Source organism: Lepidochelys olivacea (assembly GCF_965140295.1).
Source record: "Lepidochelys olivacea isolate rLepOli2 genome assembly, chromosome: 27".
Lineage (NCBI taxonomy): Eukaryota > Metazoa > Chordata > Testudines > Cheloniidae > Lepidochelys > Lepidochelys olivacea.
In genome coordinates this window covers 17859519-17877078 of record NC_140437.1, presented here as the reverse complement: position 1 = coordinate 17877078, position 17560 = coordinate 17859519, and the positions used below count along the sequence as shown (strand labels likewise).

Genomic DNA, 17560 nt, shown 5'->3' with positions numbered 1-17560 from the left:
CCCCCAGCAGCGAGGCACTGTGGGTGGGCAGCCTCCCCCGGTTCCCTCCTGAGATGCCCATGGTGCTGCTCTGCCCCAGACTGTTGGCTGACGCCAGTTGCCGCCACCTCTGTCCAGCTGCAGCAGGAAGCCGTGAGCACCAGCCTGGGAATGAGATGGTCAAACAGCCTGCAAAGCAATCCCTTCTCGCAACCCCCGCCAGGGGCTACCCCCCCCCGGCCCTGACTCAGCTGGGAGCCCAGGGTAGACCGCTCCCACCACGTGCTCTGCGGTGCCCTCTGCCCCTGGGCTGAGCCCTGTGTCCCTCAGAGTTAATCGTGCACAGTGGGCTGGGACTGCCAGCTCTCCCTGGCACACCTCCCTGCCACGTGGTGTCTCCTGCCAGCTGGAGCTAGAGACTTGGGCCCCTCTAGTAATTGTACCATGAGGCCAACCCCAGCTGAGCTCAGGCCCCTCTTGTGCCAGGGGCCATGAACCAGCAAGAGTCTCTGCCCCAGAGCTCCCAGTCTCAAGCAGAGCCAGGGGGATGGGACTTGCCCAAGGTCACACGTGAGGGCCAAAGCAGAGCTAGGAAGTGAACACTGTCCAGGGCTCTGCCCACTGGCCCCTGTGTGTTGTGGGTGTAAGTGCAGCAGTGTAAGGACGAGGGCGACATCCGGTAACTGCCCAGAGATCTCTGTGCTGACTGGTGCCGCTAAACAGCAGCCGGTCAATATGGCTAGGCCGAGGCATCCTTCATTCAGGCTCAATGGGACAAGCAATTAAATATCCCAACATCTAGCAATAGCTGGAAACAATAGGAGACCACCACCCATGTCATTGGGCCACAGGCTGGAGTGAAGCTTTGGGGGTTGGACTAGATGACCTTCTGGGGTCCCTTCCAACCCTGATATTCTATGATCTGAGAGGTTTCCCCAGGCTTGATTGCAGATGCAGGTGTTAGGGCTGGTTGGTTGCAGCTGTGTGCGAGAGAAAGCAGAATACCAAGAGAACGGTGGGAGAAGCAGTGGAGAGCATGGCCCTGAGTGGGAGCCAAGACAGCTGCTTAGCGTACAAGACTGGCTCGAGGGCTGGCTGGGAAATGGAGCCAAACTGCCCCTATTTGTTTCCTTGCGATTCAGGGGCATTGTGGGTCAGACCAAAAGTCCATCTAGCCGTATCCTGTCTTCCGACTGTGGCCAGTGCAAGGGGCCCTAGAGGGAATGGACAGAACAGGGAATCATCAAGTGATCCATCCCGTCTCCCATTCCCAGCTCCTGGCAAACAGAGGCTAGGGACACCATCCCTGCCCAGCCTGGCTAATCGCCATTGATGGACCTATCCTCCGTGAATTTGTCTAGTTCTTTTTTGAACCCTGTTATGGTCTTGGCCTTCACAACATCCTCTGGCAAGGAGTTCCACGGGTTGACTGTGTGTTGTGTGAAGAAATACTTCCTTTTATGTGTTTTAAACCTGCTGCCTGTTAATTTCATTGGGTGACCCCTAGTTCTTGTGTTATGAGGAGTAAATAACACTTCCTGATTCACTTTCTCCACCCCAGTCATGATTTTATAGACCTCGATCATATCTCCCCTTAGCCGTCTCTTTTCCAAGCTGAAAAGTCCCAGTCTTATTCATCTCTCCTCATAGGGAAGTCATTCCATTCCCCAAATCATTTTTGTTGCCCTTTTCTGAACTGTTTCCAAGTCCAATAGATCTTTTTTGAGAGGGGGCGACCAGAGCTGCTCACAGTGTCCAAGGTGTGGGCGTACCCTGGCTTTATATAGAGGCATATGATGTTTTCTGTCTTATTATGGATCCCTTTCCTAATGAGGCCCAACTTTCAATTTGCTTTTTGACTGCTGGGCTCCCAAGAAATTGCTGGAACTTCTGCTACTGGGAATAACTGGGTCAGGCCCTGCCTGGGGGCTGAGCTCAGGGTGGGGCTGCCCTCCCCAAGAGCCCGGTTTCTGTGTCTAGCACTGGATTTGGTTTTGATTTCTGTCTGTGACGGCTTGGCTGGGGGATCCCTGAGGGGGACTCCAGGGCAGTGCAAGCAGCTGGTGCAGCGACCTGCGGATTCACTGTGGTGTAGCCGAGCCCTGCGCTGGGCTTGTGACTTCGGCTCCCGGATCCAGGTCAGTGTAACCTGGGTTAAGCCTGCCCGGCGCAGGGGGGCTGGAATAATGGGTATGGGGGAGGCGGGGTGCTGAGAGCCATTGAACCAAACTGTAAATCCTGGGTATAATGGAAACCCTTTCAAGCCAGGGGGGTGCTGCAGCCCCTCCCAGCACCCCCAGTTCCAGCAGCCCTGGGTGGGAGCCGCAGCTGGCAGGAGGTGGGCGGCCAGGCTCGGCGGGGGAGCGGAGCTGCTGTGAGACCCCCCCTGGCTGGGGCTCCCGGAAGCGTTTTGCTTTCAGGCTCTGAAGCGAGAGTTTAAAAGCCCAAGGTCTCGGGCCTTGGCTGGGGCAGCTGCCGGGCCAGTGGGGAGCAGGCGACTCACCCGGGTCCATTTGCCAGCGGGGTGATTCTGGGCGGAGAGGGGCGCTGCTGGGCGAGAGGTGCCCGTCTGCTCCTGCCGCCCGCCCCTGCCCTCGCCCTCCGGCTGGGGGTACCCCCTGGGGCCAGGGGCTGCTGGCTGGCACAGGCATCCTGCCCAGGCTCACGGACGCTGGGGGGTCAGACGAGCTGCCCTGGTACCTTCTAAGCCCAGGGGTCCACGGTTCTAAGGTGCGGGGCTGGGGCAGCGGTGGGTGGCTCAGTGGCCCACGCTCCTGTCTGACCGGACCGTTCTCTGCCTGCAGGGAGCTTGGGCGGCCAGGCGGAGTGGAGGGGGTAGATTGGAGGAGGCCAGGAGAGGGGATGGAAGGTGTCGGGGGGATGATGGATTGGGGGCTGGGCAGGGGGTGGAGAGAGGGGTAGGCTGGAAGCCCAGTAAGGAGTTGGGAAATGGGGGATGGGGGCTGATCAGGGGGTGGAAAGAGGGAGAGGTTGGAAGGCAGGGCAGGGGGCTAGCTTTGCTTTGTCCATGCTAATACCAGCTTTGCCCCCTTCACGCTGGCCCTGCGCTTCCTGCAGGTGCCCAGTGCCCACCCACATGGAGCTGCGTGACTATCAGTGGGAAGTGATCCTGCCCGCCTTGGAGGGCGAGAACATCATCATCTGGCTGCCCACTGGTTCAGGGAAGACCCGGGCAGCCGCCTACGTGTGCAAGAGGCACCTGGAGACTCGGAAGCGGGCCAAGGTGGCCGTGCTGGTGAACAGGGTGAGACTGGCTTTGCACTGGTCGGGGGGCATGGCTCATGCCGGGGTGGGGCTGATTCTCCCAGCCTAGCCTGCCCCGGCCAGACATGATGGGGAGGCAGGACGTGTTGGGGCTGCAGCCGGAGAGGGGACCAGCCAGAGTGAGGAGCCGCCCCCGCCCCAGGCCTTCAGCTCTTTGCACAACAAACATGCTACATGTTACGGAGGAGCCGTGTGGGCTGAGTCCCCACGTTCGCTGGATGGTCGCCATGTGCCAGGCGGGGCTGTGGGGGCAGAGGGCATTTGGGCTAATTACCCACATCAGGCTGGCCTCACGGTCTCAAGGGGGTGGATTTTACGCTGGGGGGGAGCTGTGTTCATGCAGCGGGTGGGAAAGCAAGCAGGCAAAACACACCCGCTTCCCCCTCTGCCCAGGTAGCCGAGAGCTGGCTCAGTCCCTTTGGCCAGACATCTCTGGAGGCTGCAGCCTTTCAGCTTGCACAGCGGCCAGGTCTTGTGGCTGCCCATCCTCCCCCACGGCCGAGCATGGCACCCCAGCACTGTGTGCTGTGTTCTCTGCATAGCTGGTCCATGTGAGAGGATAACAGCCTACTACTGCTGCTAGCTAATGGCATTATCCTGTTAGCTCCAGTGATGGAGAGGGCTGTGCTGAAGGTCCTGGGTTCAAAACCTGCCGAGGACCCATGCTAAGGAGGGAGGGTCCCCAAACACCTGCTCCTACGCTGGAGCCCCCTAGACCGGCCGGGCGTGGCTGGCTCGGGGTGGGCAGGGGCTGCTCTGCTTGGCCTCTGTTGTCCATGGGAGGTCGCTCAGCTCAGCAGCCAGGGCTCTCCCCAGACCCTGCTCTCCACCCCACCCGGAGCTCAGGGAAGGTTCTGGGCTGACGCTCTTCAGCACACAAGCCTCACCGGGCGTCTCTTGTGTGCTGGGTCGCTAGGTGCACCTGGTGGATCAGCACTACACGCAGGAATTCCACGCGCTGCGGGATCGCTTTCAGGTCACGCCCATCAGCAGCGACAGCGACCGGAAATTCTTCTTCTCCCAGGAGGTGAAGCTGAGCGACCTGGTGATCTGCACAGCGAAGATCCTGCAGAACGCCCTGACCAGCCAGGACCAGGACATGCACGTGGAGCTGACAGGTAGGAGCCCGGCGGGATGGGAGCCGTCCCACGTGGGGCTGGGATCTCAGGACCGGATCCCCAGCTCAGGTCAGTTGGGTGTGCTGATGTCAGTGCTGATTGACACCGGCTGAGGATCTGGCCTTTGGTTACTGCTGACTGTGCACAAGCCAGCGAGAAAACCCAGCTTGACTCTCAGATCCTGGGGGATGGAGATGGTGGGAGCGAGAGAAAAGGGCTGGTCCCTGGGCAGAGCCCTGGGCTGGGAGCCAGGCCACAACGTGACGATGGCCGATTCATTCCCTGTCGATACAGTGGGGACAGTGAGCCTGCCCTGCCTTGGAGATCAAAGGGCGGGAGAAGGGCCAGTGCCGATGTTTTGTAAACTGCCCACATTTGATCTGGAGTCCGTGGGAGGCAGACAAGACAGTGTCATTCCCCTGCCCTCGGCAGTTGCTGGTCACCTCACAGAGCAGACCCTAGCTCTGCCCACACGGTCCCCTTGCTGAAGCATCTGCACCTTGAAATCCTCCCAGACTTGATGTCTCCATTTGGCAGCTGGGGACTGCAACCCAGAGAGGCTAAGTGATGTGCCCAAGGCGCCCCAGGGAGTCTGTGGCAGAGCTGGGAACTGACCCCAGGTCCTCAGCTAGCACCATAGTCACTCCCGCTCCTTCTGGAGCCTCTTCCCACGCCCCATCCCCATCAGCCTCTCTCCAGGCCCCTCAGCTTGGCTCAGCCTCGTCTCCCTGGGCAGATTTCTCCCTGCTGGTGATTGACGAATGCCACCACACCCACAAGGACGGCGTCTACAACCAGATCATGGAGGATTACCTGGAGCGCAAGATGAGAGGCGAGCGGAAGCTGCCGCAGATCCTGGGCCTCACCGCCTCTCCCGGCACCGGGGGAGCCACCAACTTCCAGGGGGCCAGGCAGCACATCCTGCAGGTGAGTGGAGCGTTCCTCGTGCCCCGCATCCCAGCTAAGAGGGGTACGTGGCTGGCTGCCACCCCAGTGGCCCAGGAACTGCGGCACCTCCCTGAGATTGCACCAGGCTTGTCTTTTGGCTGCTGGAAAAGGCCCTTGGAGACGAAATTGGGGCCGTGCAAGCTGTCCACCAAGGGAGCCCATCTCCTCGGCATCTGGTCACCTGACACACCTGAGATTCTAGCCACGGCAGCCACATGGATCACAGAGCTGCAGTGTTGTTCCCTCTGGCGTCTGTCAGGGGATGTCTTCAGGGTGTGGGGGTGTGAGTGGCTGCTGGTGCCACGCTGGGATGCTGATGGTATCCCTGCCTGGGTACATCTGGGATATCCCCCCCACCTCCTTCTTTGCACTGGGACCTTCCCAGCTCAGTGCGTCCAGGCATGTGCCCTTTGGCCCCAGACTAGTGCCTGTGGCTCAGAGCAGGATGCCGGAGGGGCTGGCATGTGGCTCATACGGCTCTCGGGGGGGTGGGTGTTTAACCCTTTTAGATCTGCGCCAACCTGGACACCGCCAAAATCATGTCGACCCAGAAGCACCGTGTCCACCTGGAGGCTCAGGTCCCACAGCCCAGGAAGCAGTACGATGTGTCCCACGAGAGGCTGCAGGTATAGGGCTCTCGGAGCTGCACATGGGCGCGGACCCCAGGGGGGAAGAGAGAGACCCCACTGCAGGGGAGGCCAGTGACAGCCCTTCGGGGTTTAAACCCCTCAGTCAGCTCCGCTTAGGTCAGAGCCTGGGAGGTGGGCAGGGGTGGCTGAGCCAGGGCCCTTCACAGCCCATCCCATAATCAGCTGGGTCCCCTGTGGTCCCAGCCTGCGACCCGGCTTGCACCGTGCCCTCAGGGCACGCTGCGGGCAGCAGCCTTCCCCTGGAGACATTGAGCCCCTCTGAGGTCCCCCGCCGCACTCTGCTCTCCAGGATCCCTTGGGCAGGAAGCTGAAGGAGACCATGGCCCACATCCACCAGTACCTGGACGTTCGCGGCGTGCCACAGGACTTCGGCACACAGATCTACGAGCAGCGCATTGTCGAGCTGGGGACGGAAGGTGAGGGGCTGTGCCCCAGTGCATGGGGGTTGGGAGGATCCATAGAAATCTAGAGCTAATCAGGGGGAGGAAGGTTGGGCTTGTGGCTCAGGCATTGGATTGGGACTCGGGAGCTCTGGATTCAATTCCCAGCTCCGCCTGGCCTTGGGCAAGTCAGTTCACTGCTCTGTGCCTCAGTTTCCCCACCTGTAAAATGGCGATAACGATCCTCTCTTTCAACTGAAGGGGCAGGGCTAGTCTCTTATCATGTGTCCACGTGGTGCCTAGCACAATGGGATCCCTCCAGGCGTTACTGTGTCTACACACAAATGGCTTAGATAAACCACCTGGGCTCCAGAACGGGCACCCACGCAGATCCCAATGGCAGTGCTTGCGAGAGGGCAGAATCCTCAGCATGTCCCTTAGCTGTGGAACTCCCTGCTGCAGGGTGGGAAGGAAGCTAATAGTCCTGCAGGGTTTTTGCACGGAACAGTGCCTGCAGTGACCCGAGCCATGAATCCGATCCCAAGGATTGTGCAGCCTCATGCACCAAGGCGCAAAGAGATCCGGGGAAGGAATTACCCCGCCCCTCCTGTGGGATAGCCTGGGCCTCTGATCCCGCCCCCCGGCTGCTGTGGGGGACTGAACCAGGTTATACTGCTCAGTAACCACAGTCACCAGCGTGGTATTTTCTGTTACTGCCTTTTCCTCCTCACTGTGTAATGGGCATTTGAAACATGCTTTCTTCCTGGAGCTGGGAATAGAACCCAGGAGTCCTGGCTCCCAGCCTCCCCTGCTCTAACACTAGATACACTCCCCTCCCGGAGCCAGGAATAGAACCCAGGAGTCCGGAGCCCGGTCCCCGCACTGGCCCCGCTGTCAGTGACTGTCCAAGGCACCGTGCCGGGGACTTGGCCCTCAGCAGCCGCTACAGTGGTTTTGTTCCTACGTCCCCAGGAGCCGAGTCGTTCTGCCGTAAGAAGCGTACGTGCGCCATCCACCTGCGGAAGTACAACGACGCGCTGCTGATCAATGACACGGTGCGTGCCATCGATGCCTTCAGCACCCTGGACGACTTCTACCAGCTGGAAAAGGCCACCAAGGTTCTGCAGGACCCCACGGAGCGCTTCCTCGTCAGCACCTTTGAGGGTGAGGGCTGGAAGCGGGATACGGGGGGGACCTGGAGAGCCCATAACAAAGCAAGGGGAGGGGTCAGCTAGGACCAGTGTGCTCATCTAGGTAGGCCTCCTGCATAGGGCAGGCCAGAGAACCCTCCCCAGGAAGTGGGGGCAGGTACCTGCCCAGACAGGCAAGTGGCAGAACTGGGACTAGAACCCATGTGTCCTGACTCCCAGTCCAGTGTCCTAACTACTAGGCCATGCTGCCCCTCACAGTGCTAGGGGCATGGGACCTCTCTCTGGGAGGACTCGCTGCTGGATGTCCATTACGTGTGAAGAGCGTTAGGATTAATGTAACCCATGGTGGGGAACGGGGCCGGTCCCCAGGAGCGGATAAGAGCCTACTGCAGCTGCCAGCTACCAGAGTCACTCCTTTCACCTCAGCGGTAGAAGTCTGTGCTCTTAGCGCTGCAGGCCCTGGGGCTGAATCCTGGGCCAGGGTGCGTGTGCTGTAAATGAGCCCGGGGGCTTGCTGGCTCAGAGCTGCAGTGCTCATCCGTCTGTGCGTCCCGTTGCAGAGAACAGGACAGCCCTGCTGGCTCTGGCCAGCGACCCGCGCTACGAGAACCCCAAGCTGAGCAAGCTGGAGGAGATCCTCCAGGAGCAGTTCAAGACCCCAGACAGCTCCCGCGGCATCATCTTCACCAAGACGCGCCAGAGCGCCCACGCCCTGCACAAGTGGATCCAGGAGAATGCGAAGCTGGCAAGGCTGGGCATTAAGGCAGCTGTCCTAACTGGAGCCGGCTATAGCAACCAGACCAAGCACATGACCCAGGTGGGTGGGTGTGTGCGAGGGAGGGGGCAGACAGGGTGAAGGCAGCAGTGCCCAGCATGGCTCTTCTCAGCCCAGGAGCTCCAGGAGCTTTGCACACACACACCCTCTTGAGAGAGGAGCGAGAAACTGAGGCACAAAGAAGCAAGTGCCGTGCTCCCCAGGCTGGTGACAGAGCTGGGAAGAGAACCCAGATGTCCTGACCCTCAAGCTGTATCCCACTAGGACCCAGTCTCCTCTCGCAGCTGGGAGAAGAGAACCCTGGAGTCCCAGCCCCTCCAAGAGCTGGGAAAAGAACCCAGGAATCCTGACTCCCACCCCCTCCTCTGTTCTAACCACAAGGGCCTCCCCGTGGAGCCTCTCCTGCCCCACCCCACCCCACTGGGTGAGCTGAAAGAAGCGTGAGGGACCTGTCCCCTCGCATTTGGGAGGGAAGGAATGAGTTAGTAGTTTTAATCCGTGTGATTCTCACCCTGTCGTGGCCCGGGGGGCCCTGGGGCCGTGTCCTGGGGAGTCCCCATGCAGAGCTGCAGCTTCGGACTCTGTGTCCCAGGTCCCATCTTTCCAAGGTTCCCTGTTGTCCTTTAGCCCGGCAGCTGGGCGATTGCAGACAGGCCTGCCTGGGACCCTGGAACGGGCCCCTGCAGCACCTGGGTCCAGGCCCGCCGTGGGAGGGAACGTTAGCTCCATCCCTTCTCTCTTCCCAGAACAAGCAGCAAGACGTGATCAAGTTGTTCCGCAAGGGAGACTTCAACCTGCTCTTCTCCACCAGCGTGGCCGAGGAGGGCCTGGACATCCCAGAATGCAACATTGTGGTTCGCTACGGGCTGATGACCAACGAGATTGCCATGGTGCAGGTAGCCGGCCGCTCCCGGGTCCTGGCCAGGCTCTTCCCTTGTTCCCCGGATCCCTCCCTCCTGGCTCCGAGGGACCGAGCACTAGGCTGGGCTGTGCGTCTCGGCTCCATGGGGTGGGGCAAGCTGCTGCCTTCCTCGGTGCAGGGGGAAGCCGCCTGTCCCAGGCCCACCTGGCTGGGTCTGTCTGACACACACCTGGCCCCCGGCTCCCCGGAGTCCTGCTGGGCGCCGCTCGCAGCCGGGTCCCTCTCGATGCAGCAGGTGCAGAGCTCAGGAGCAGGAGCTGTGCAGCGAGGCCAGGGCCACATGGGGCACAGAGACCAGACTCCCCACTGCTCTCTGGGGGGCTCCCTGCAGGCCAGGGTCTAGGCATGCTGGTGGGGGGGCTGCGCCCACGAGGTCTTGCATCCCCAGTGCCATCTGCCAGCACCAGAGGATGGCGAAGCCGCCCACACCCAGTGGGCTCAGCGTTCCCCCAACCCCCTCGCTAGGGGGCGTTGCAGACCTCCCATCCCCCTACTCCTGGGTAGGGTGTGGGGAGGGGTGCTGCCGGCGCTTTCCCTGGGCTCCTTCCTGAGCTGACCTCAGGCGTGACCCGACTGCACGTCCCCGTTTGCACAGGCCAGGGGCCGCGCCCGCGCCAAGAACAGTCTGTACTCCGTCCTCGCCAAGGCCAACAGCAAGGAGGTGTCGCGGGAGCGGCTGAACGAGACCCTGGAGGAGCTCACGCAAAGAGTCATCGAAGAGGTGCAGGCCATGCCGGAGAAGGAGTACCTGGACACGGTGAGGGGGCCGTGTCCACGCGCCATGGTGCAGAGGGGGGTTCCCGGTGCATTGGGCCCACTGGCACCTCAGGCCCCGTTCTCCACCCCAGCCACGCTGCTCAGACAGCCTGCTCGGTGCTAAGGCCCCCACGTGCCCGCCCCAGGCCGGCGGTGGGGACAGAGCGGAGCTGAGGGGGCTGGTGGTGCCTCTTGCCACGTGTCTGTGGGTGTCTCGCCTGCCGTGGTGTTCCCGCCACACCTCCGTTGAGCTGCCCTCCCCTCCCACAGATCGCAGCCCTGCAGCGAAGCGCCATCGTTAGCCGGAAGGTGAAGAGGGCTGAAGGCAACCAGAAGCGGCAGCTGCACGAGCCGGACGCCGTCCGCCTCCACTGTATAAACTGCAACGTGGCCGTGTGCCACGGCAGCGACCTGCGCACCGTGGAGAAGATGCACCACGTCAACGTCAACCCGGACTTCAAGTGAGGGCGGACTGGGGGGATGGGGACCGGGGAGGGGACCCGCGTGAGCAACGGCCCCCATATCCCCCAGGGGCACCTGGCCATTTGCTCTGTGTGGGCTGCCAGAGCTGGGAGGGGAGGTGGGCAGACGCCTGCCAGCACCCACTGGGCCAAGGGAATCTGGGGACAGTCGCTAGATGTTCCCCGACCCCCTGCCCTCAGACCTCTCTCATTCTGCGCTGAGGCCCCCTGCCTGGCAGCCCTGCTGGCCCCTCACTCAGCGCTGGGACTCCCTGCGGGGCTAGGGCTCCCTAGCAAGATCCTGGAGAGACACGTCTTTCGGCCCCATCAGGCCTGGATCATTCCCGTCTGCTCCAGGGAACAGCTTGGCCATACTTGGGGCTGGGATTGTCCCTCTTCCTGGGCGGTGGGAGGGCAGCTCCCCTCCCCAGGTGGCTGCGTGCTGGCTCCAATTGAGAGCTCTGCACTCTTGGCTCACAAGCACCCTCTTCTTAGCTTCTTATGGCAACGGCTCTTGGTGCATTTCCTGCAGGATTTACTACAACGCCACGTCCGCCAAAATGGAGATTCCCCGGAACTTCAAGGACTGGAAGCCAGGGGGCAGCATCAGCTGTGCCAGCTGCGGCCAGGTGAGTCCGCGGCTGGGGAACCCGCTGGGGCCGGGCAACGCTGTTAGCTGCTTTCATAGGTGACTCTCCCTTACTGGGTAAGCTGGCCCTGGGGTCAAAAAATAGTCCCAGTTTGCATGGACAGAGTCCAAGTGACGGAGAACCCACACATCCCTTGGGGATCCCAGGCTGCCAGCCCCAAACATTCAAAAATCATGAGGTTTCTAAAAAGGTGGTTTCTGAGCCTTTAGGAGTCACAGCTCCCCTCCTCCCAGCTTTTCTGCAGAGCCATGAGGGCAAGAAACTTCCTTTTTCTTTTAAGGGAAAGCTGAGATTTCCCCCCCATCACATGACTCCAGGAGCTGGGGCTTTAAGGAAAGCATCAAATATTAAATCCTGGCAATTGGGAATAGTGCGGTCTGCGCTGATGGCTAATTATTCACATTTCAGAATTTCCAATGTGAGTTTTTCTGCATTAAACTTCCAGCCATTGGATCTTGGGTGTATGTGGGAGTGAGTGTGAGCATGTGTCTGTGTGTGTGTGTGTGTCGGTGTGTGTGTGATTCAGGTATATACACTCACCCGTCTATGACTTGGAGCCATTTGTACAATTCAGCTTGGGGATCAGATTGGAAGCCCCGTCGCCCAGATGTGTGACCGTTTTGGTCCCGGCGATTTGCGGTGGGTCCTGACTGTCCATCCAGGTGATGTGTCCCTCGTCTGTCCATGCAGGCCTGGGGCATGGAGATGATCTACCGCAGCGTGACGCTGCCCATCCTCTCCATCAAAAACTTCGTGGTGGCGACACCGGACGGGAACAAACAGACCAAGCAGTGGAGCCGGGTGACTTTCGCCATCGAGGAGTTTGACTATGTGGAGTACTGCAGCAGCAAGCTGGGCATGTAGCACCCGGCGCGCTCAGGAGACTGTCCGAGCCCCAGGCACCCTCCCATGGTGATAGGGAGCCTCAGCCCAGCCCTTGGCATGGTAGGCGGGAGCGCCCCTCCCGGAGATCAGCACTGGGCACAGTGGAAGCATTTTAACCCTGCTTTGTCCAGGTGTGGCTCTGTCTTTCCTCCATAAGCTCTGCAGCACCCGGGCACTAGGCAGGAGCAGACCAATGGAGGAGTAAGAACCCCCTGGAGATGGGGGCCCCCCTGCGCTCCTGCCCCCTCTGCTCTGCTGGGCCCCTCTGGGCCCGCGCAGAATCAGGTGCAGGATTGGGACCTAGGGGGGCTGCCTCCCCCAGAGACCAGACTCTGGGCTGAGAGGTGGTCTAGGGATGGGACTGAAGTGTCCCGGCCAAACAAGGCAAGGGACCATCGAACCATAGGGTTAGAAGGGACCGTAGGGGTCATGCAGTCTGACCCCCTGCCAAGATCTGTACTGTTCAGCCCAGGATTGGCCAAAAAATCCCTTCTGCCCTCCCCAGGCATCTAACGCACTCCCCCATCCACCCTCCTCTCCACCCTGCCCTGCCCTCCCCCTCAACACTCACTGCTAAGGGGCAGAGTGGTGTGACCAAAGCACAGCCCTGGGATGCAAGACTCCTGGGTCCTGTTCCCAGCTCTGCCGCTGACTCACTGGCTGATCTCACACACGTCTCGTCCCTCCTCTGTGCCTCAGTTTCCCTACCTGGCAGCCAATGGATAATGCCGCACCCCTTCTAAGGGGCATCTGAGGGTAAATGTCTTTGTGGTTCTGTGAAGGATGGTACGCATCTCTCCCCCGGCCCCTGTCCGGGAGCCCTCCCCGCATCTCGGTCACAGTTTGCAGTGATTCTGCGCAATGCACACAGGCCATGTTTTTTCCTGCTCGGCTGCACGAACCCGAGTGCGTGTCAATTGCAGCAGCGAGTGATCGGTTTGCAGGACTGCCACCAGCCCCTCTGCTGTCCGAACCACTCACCCTTGCAGCGGCTCGTGCTTAGCCGGAGGGGAGAAGCCAGTACGAAAACAGGCAAGTTCTTATGAAAATTGGAAGAATAAAGCCAATAGGGGGCCTCCTTGAGCCTCTCGGGGCCCCACACAATTGCTTAGCCTGCGTATGCCTAGTGCCAGCTCTGGGTGGGTAGGAGGGACAAGCCCCACGGAGTCACTAGACACCACACAATGCGGTCGGGAGCGGCCGGCGAGTTGCTTTGCGCGCTGATCTCCAAGCAGCCTGCTGCCACTTGGGGGGTTTGAGGCTGTGACGCTGGCAGGCCAGGTGGCAGCTCATGCCGCCGTCCCCAGGCCTCAGCTGACCGCTGACAAATACACAGCGGGCACCAGTCTGGCTCCCCGGGGGTTTGTAGTGATAAACCAGGTAGTAGAATTATCAGCATGTGCTTAGTGTGTAGACTTCAGCGAATTGCTGTGAGTTGCTACGTGTGTTAATCTCCGTCAAACTCTGTATCCCACCCTGTAAGGTAATAGCTGAGCGTTTGCGCTGTCAGCCTCTGTAACTGTGTAAAGCCCCGGACTGGAGCGAGAGCGATTAGTGTGAAATGCTGGCCCCCGACGGCAGGCGTTACCGCCAGCCTACAAGGAAGGCCCAGCCACACCATACGGACTAGAGCGGAACGTTAATGTGGACAAAAGACTTGGTTGTTTACGCTCCCTCACCCTATTAAGATGAGTCTCGCCCGTGAATTCCTCCCATGTCCCATCAGCTGAGTTTCAACTCCGAGCAGAAGAGGAGAAGGGAATAAAAACCCCTCAAAGGAGGAACCGGATCTTTATGCTCCTTTGCATAGGACAAGACTCGCTAGGCATAAGCAAAAGATCCCCAGCTGCTCAGCCCGGGTTGTCCCTGCAGGAGACACAGAGCTTGCATAGCATAGAAGCGTCTGTGACTTTTTCAAACTGAAGATTGGAACTCATTTGTGTGCATCTGTTTACCTGCTTTAACTGTATAAATAACTCGGATTTCCTTTTCTATAGAATAAATCTTTAGATAGGTTAGTATAGGATTGGCTACGTGTGTCATCTTTGGTGTGCGATCTGAGGTGCACTTAACCTGGGGTAAGTGATGGCCCTTTGGGACTGGGAGTAACCTGAATATTGCTGTGATTCTTGGTGTAAGGGACCATCTCTCTCAGAGGCAGGCTCACCTGGGTGGCAAGACAGATCAGAGTATCCCAGGGGACTGTCTGTGATTCCGTGGCTAGGTGGTTATGGTGCCTGTGGAGTTCACATGCAATAATGGGCTTGTGCGATCTAAGCATGGCGCTCACAGCCAGGTTGGGGTTCGTGCCCTGCTTCCTAACAGGCTGCCACTCACGCTCTTGAGCTGCTGCAGGACAGCTTGGCAGAGGCATGTGGTCTCAGACCATGTCTGTATTTGCCGAGTTTCTCTTAGATGGAAGAGTGCAGGCTAGAGGCCCGAGGAAAGGCAGAGTCCATGAGCCATCTCGCATATCATGCCCGCCAGCCCGCTCAATGCGCTCATGTCCCACGAAACATGGCTCCAGCGTTCACAGCCCCTCAGAACAGCTGATCTACAGACCTTGTGAGTGGCACATCCAGGACCCCATGGGCACGGAGCAGCCACAGCCCATGAGTCTCTGCCACAAACACTGAGCAGAGCAAACAGCCTGATTAAGACCTGGTCTGAAGAACCCCCCCGAGCTCATTTTGTCCACCTGACAGGGAGGAAGCAGCCTGGTTGGGATCTGAACCTGCCCTGGCGGGTATTTCAGAGCTGATGTTCAGACCCTTCTGGCAGGAGATTAAAGGATTAAAGTGGGAGCTGCAGCCAGGCAGGTCTGAGAACCAGCCAAAGTGGCAGTCTGTAAATATTCAGCAAAGTTATTTGGCATCACAAGGGCAAAGGGAGACTTGCTCCTGGCACATCAAGACAGCCCCTGGCAGCCTTGCTAGGGCTTTTCTGCATCTAATTTTTTGCTTTTTAGTTAATTTGCCATGTTGCATTTTTAACACCTGAGCAAAGTGGCCAGTGAATCCGATCTGGCTGGAACGGCTGATCCCTGCGCTGCTGGGAGCATAACTACACCAAGGGGCTAAGGGATAGAGGAAGGCACATGCCCCCGCTCCATGGCCCAGCCAGCCAGTGGAGACTCTGCAGCAGCCATCAGCACCGGGGCAGAGTTGTCTTAGTTAATGGGATTGGTTTGTTCTTCACTGGGAACTCAGCTGAGACCCCACCAAACTCATGGCACATGCCCAGCTGTTTCCTCCACAATGCATCAGCCTCTCCCATGTGGGCCAGCCCCACCCTCCGTGTAGCCCTGAATGGATTTAATTTGCAAAATCAAACTGATCACAGACAACAGGTTCGGGACTCAAATGGCGACCTGAGAAAAATGTATTCGGGCTGAGTTTGAGATGGGTTAGCGACACACGGAGGCCCAAAAGTTCTAATCAAAAGCCAAAGCAAACGGTAAACACTGGGCAATAAATGGACACAAAGTATAAAGCTGTCCACAAAGTTGACGTACTTACAACTTCATGGAGCAATGAAAATAGAGACAGAAGAGACAGGCAGTGGAGGGCACCATAAATTGCCTATGTCCTTCTGATGCCCCACTGGTAAATATCCCTACATCAGTTTTTGTACCCCTTTGTTTACATATTAACATCCCTGGCCATCGATAATTAAATCTCCACCTCTTGTCCATATGCGGCCTCCTAGGTAACCATAATTAATGTTCTAATTAGTGATAGAGCTATTTGTGTCAAGACATTCATTAACATTTTCAATGCACTAACAGCAAGGGGCATTACTAAACGCCCGACCCCCCAAAAAATGCCATTCAGATTTCATGATTTGTGGTAACTTGTTTATGCCACAGCTCTTCGCGTTGCACCTCATCACCCCGGGTCACTTACTCCTCCTGCCTCTGATGCTGGCAAACTTTGAACTCCCAGCCTTGAGCCGAGTGCCAGGCCTAGCTTAATGCTACCCCTCAGCTTGTACATTCTCCCACTTGCGTTTCAGCGAGAGGGGCCTGGGCTAGATGACCTCCCGCGGTCCCTTCCAGTCCTACGATTCTATGTTAACATCCCTCAGCCAGTTGCACCGTCTCCGTATAAAGTACGGTTGTTTTATAACCCCTGCAGGCTCAGGTTAGGGGGGGACAGACCCACACTCAGCCTGCCGCAACAGCAAAGACACAGTGGCTGGCTGGTTCTTTATAACGTCTCCAGGGCGAGGCAGGCCCCAAGCAAAAAATTTGCCACCCCAAGTTCTGAGAGCGCAACTGCCCAAGCAAGCAAAAAACAAAGGGGACCCAGAGCCGGTCCTGGTAGCACGCTGTGTGAGGGAAGGTGCTGTCCCGATGCAGTGATCTCTGGAGGGCTGGCGCGTCAGGCCTGGCTCTAGGGGGGATCTTTGCATGGGTGCACTAAGGGGAGTAAAACAGGCTTTATGTTGGCCTGAAAACTAAGGGCTTGGCTACAAAGGGAGTTAGTCCAGATGAACTGCTCCTAAATTACTCCCTGTGTGAATGCTCTTACGCTGCAATAAACGTGTCATTCCAAAAATGAATCCACTTCAGACGTGGATTAAGCTCATTTGAAATAACTGTTTGTCTGCATAGGGAAGTTAATGTGGAATAAGGGAGGGTGTGAATGTAAAGTGTCTTAATTACCCCGATTAACTCCCTATGTGGATGTTTTTATTCTGGAATAACAGTGCCTTGTTCTGAATTAGTGTCTTAAATTTATAGTGGATTAAGTTAATTTGGAATAAGGCACTCTTATTCCTGAACAAACGTGTCCACATGTGGCATTAACCAAGAAGAGTTAATCTGCTTTACATCCACACCCTCCTTTATTCTGGATTAAGGTTCATGTGTAGACAAGCCCTCAAGTAAATCGCCCCAGTCTGGCCTAGCTATATAGGAGGTTGGCCTGGTGCACAAACCCCTTGGGTAGCCAGGCCCTGGCAGCCTGGACCTGCATTTCCTCACAGCGTCACTAGAGGGGAGCCCAGGCCTGGTGACTGAGCTCAGCCCCTCTCTCAGGGCTCTGAGCGGCCGTGGGGGCGCTGTGCAGCAGTAGGGGGGCTCTGTCCCTTGGGGGGGGGGGCTGTGAAGGGAAGGGCCTGTTACTGCTGGGCCCTAAGGCCGGCTGCGAGCCTGAGCTCGGCTCTCAGAGGCCAGCAGCAAAGTGAATGAACAGAGGCGGCCGTGTGGGGCTCTGGTCCCAGCTCGGCCAGCGGTGGGGCAGACGAGGCCCCACTTAATCCAGTGTCTGCTGTGTAAACATCCTCCTGGGGCCGCTCCCAGCATCCCTCAGCCCCGGGCCACGCCGCCCAGCCTCCTCGCAGCCCCTGGCGGCCCCGGCTGCCCTCCCTGGCTCCCTCAGATGGGCCCTGGGGCCTGCAGCCAGCTCCGGCTGGCTGGCGGGTTTGGTGTTCGCCGTGGACTCCCAGTGCGTGGATCCCGATGGCCAAGCAGTGGCCCTCTTGGCCGCTGTGCTGGGAGCCAGCGGGGACCTCCAGGGCCAAAAGAATAAGCTCCAGCAGCTGAGGTAAACGCCATGGCCCTCTGGGGCTGTGACTGCCCCGTATCGGGGGGTCGG

The 17560-nt window shown here is 58.7% G+C and overlaps 1 protein-coding gene across 4 annotated transcripts; it reads left to right on the top strand.

The window, feature by feature from the left end:
- The first annotated feature begins 90 nt into the window (after nucleotides 1-90).
- DHX58 (DExH-box helicase 58) lies at nucleotides 91-13983 on the top strand. Of its 4 annotated transcripts, none has more exons than XM_084615824.1 (13): nucleotides 91-2117; nucleotides 3058-3244; nucleotides 4181-4382; nucleotides 5119-5309; nucleotides 5840-5956; nucleotides 6270-6396; nucleotides 7333-7524; nucleotides 8072-8328; nucleotides 9033-9182; nucleotides 9804-9965; nucleotides 10235-10425; nucleotides 10958-11054; nucleotides 11766-13983. In XM_084615824.1, exons 2-13 carry the CDS (start codon nucleotides 3077-3079, stop codon nucleotides 11937-11939), a joined length of 2028 nt encoding a protein of 675 aa, XP_084471950.1. In that variant the 5' UTR covers nucleotides 91-2117; nucleotides 3058-3076; the 3' UTR covers nucleotides 11940-13983. The 4 variants fall into 4 exon arrangements, with proteins under 4 accessions (XP_084471950.1, XP_084471949.1, XP_084471951.1 ...); XM_084615823.1 differs by lacking the exon at nucleotides 91-2117 and adding an exon at nucleotides 2175-2709; XM_084615825.1 differs by lacking the exon at nucleotides 91-2117 and having other exon boundaries at nucleotides 2970-3244; nucleotides 4289-4382.
- Nucleotides 13984-17560: the final 3577 nt, after the last annotated feature.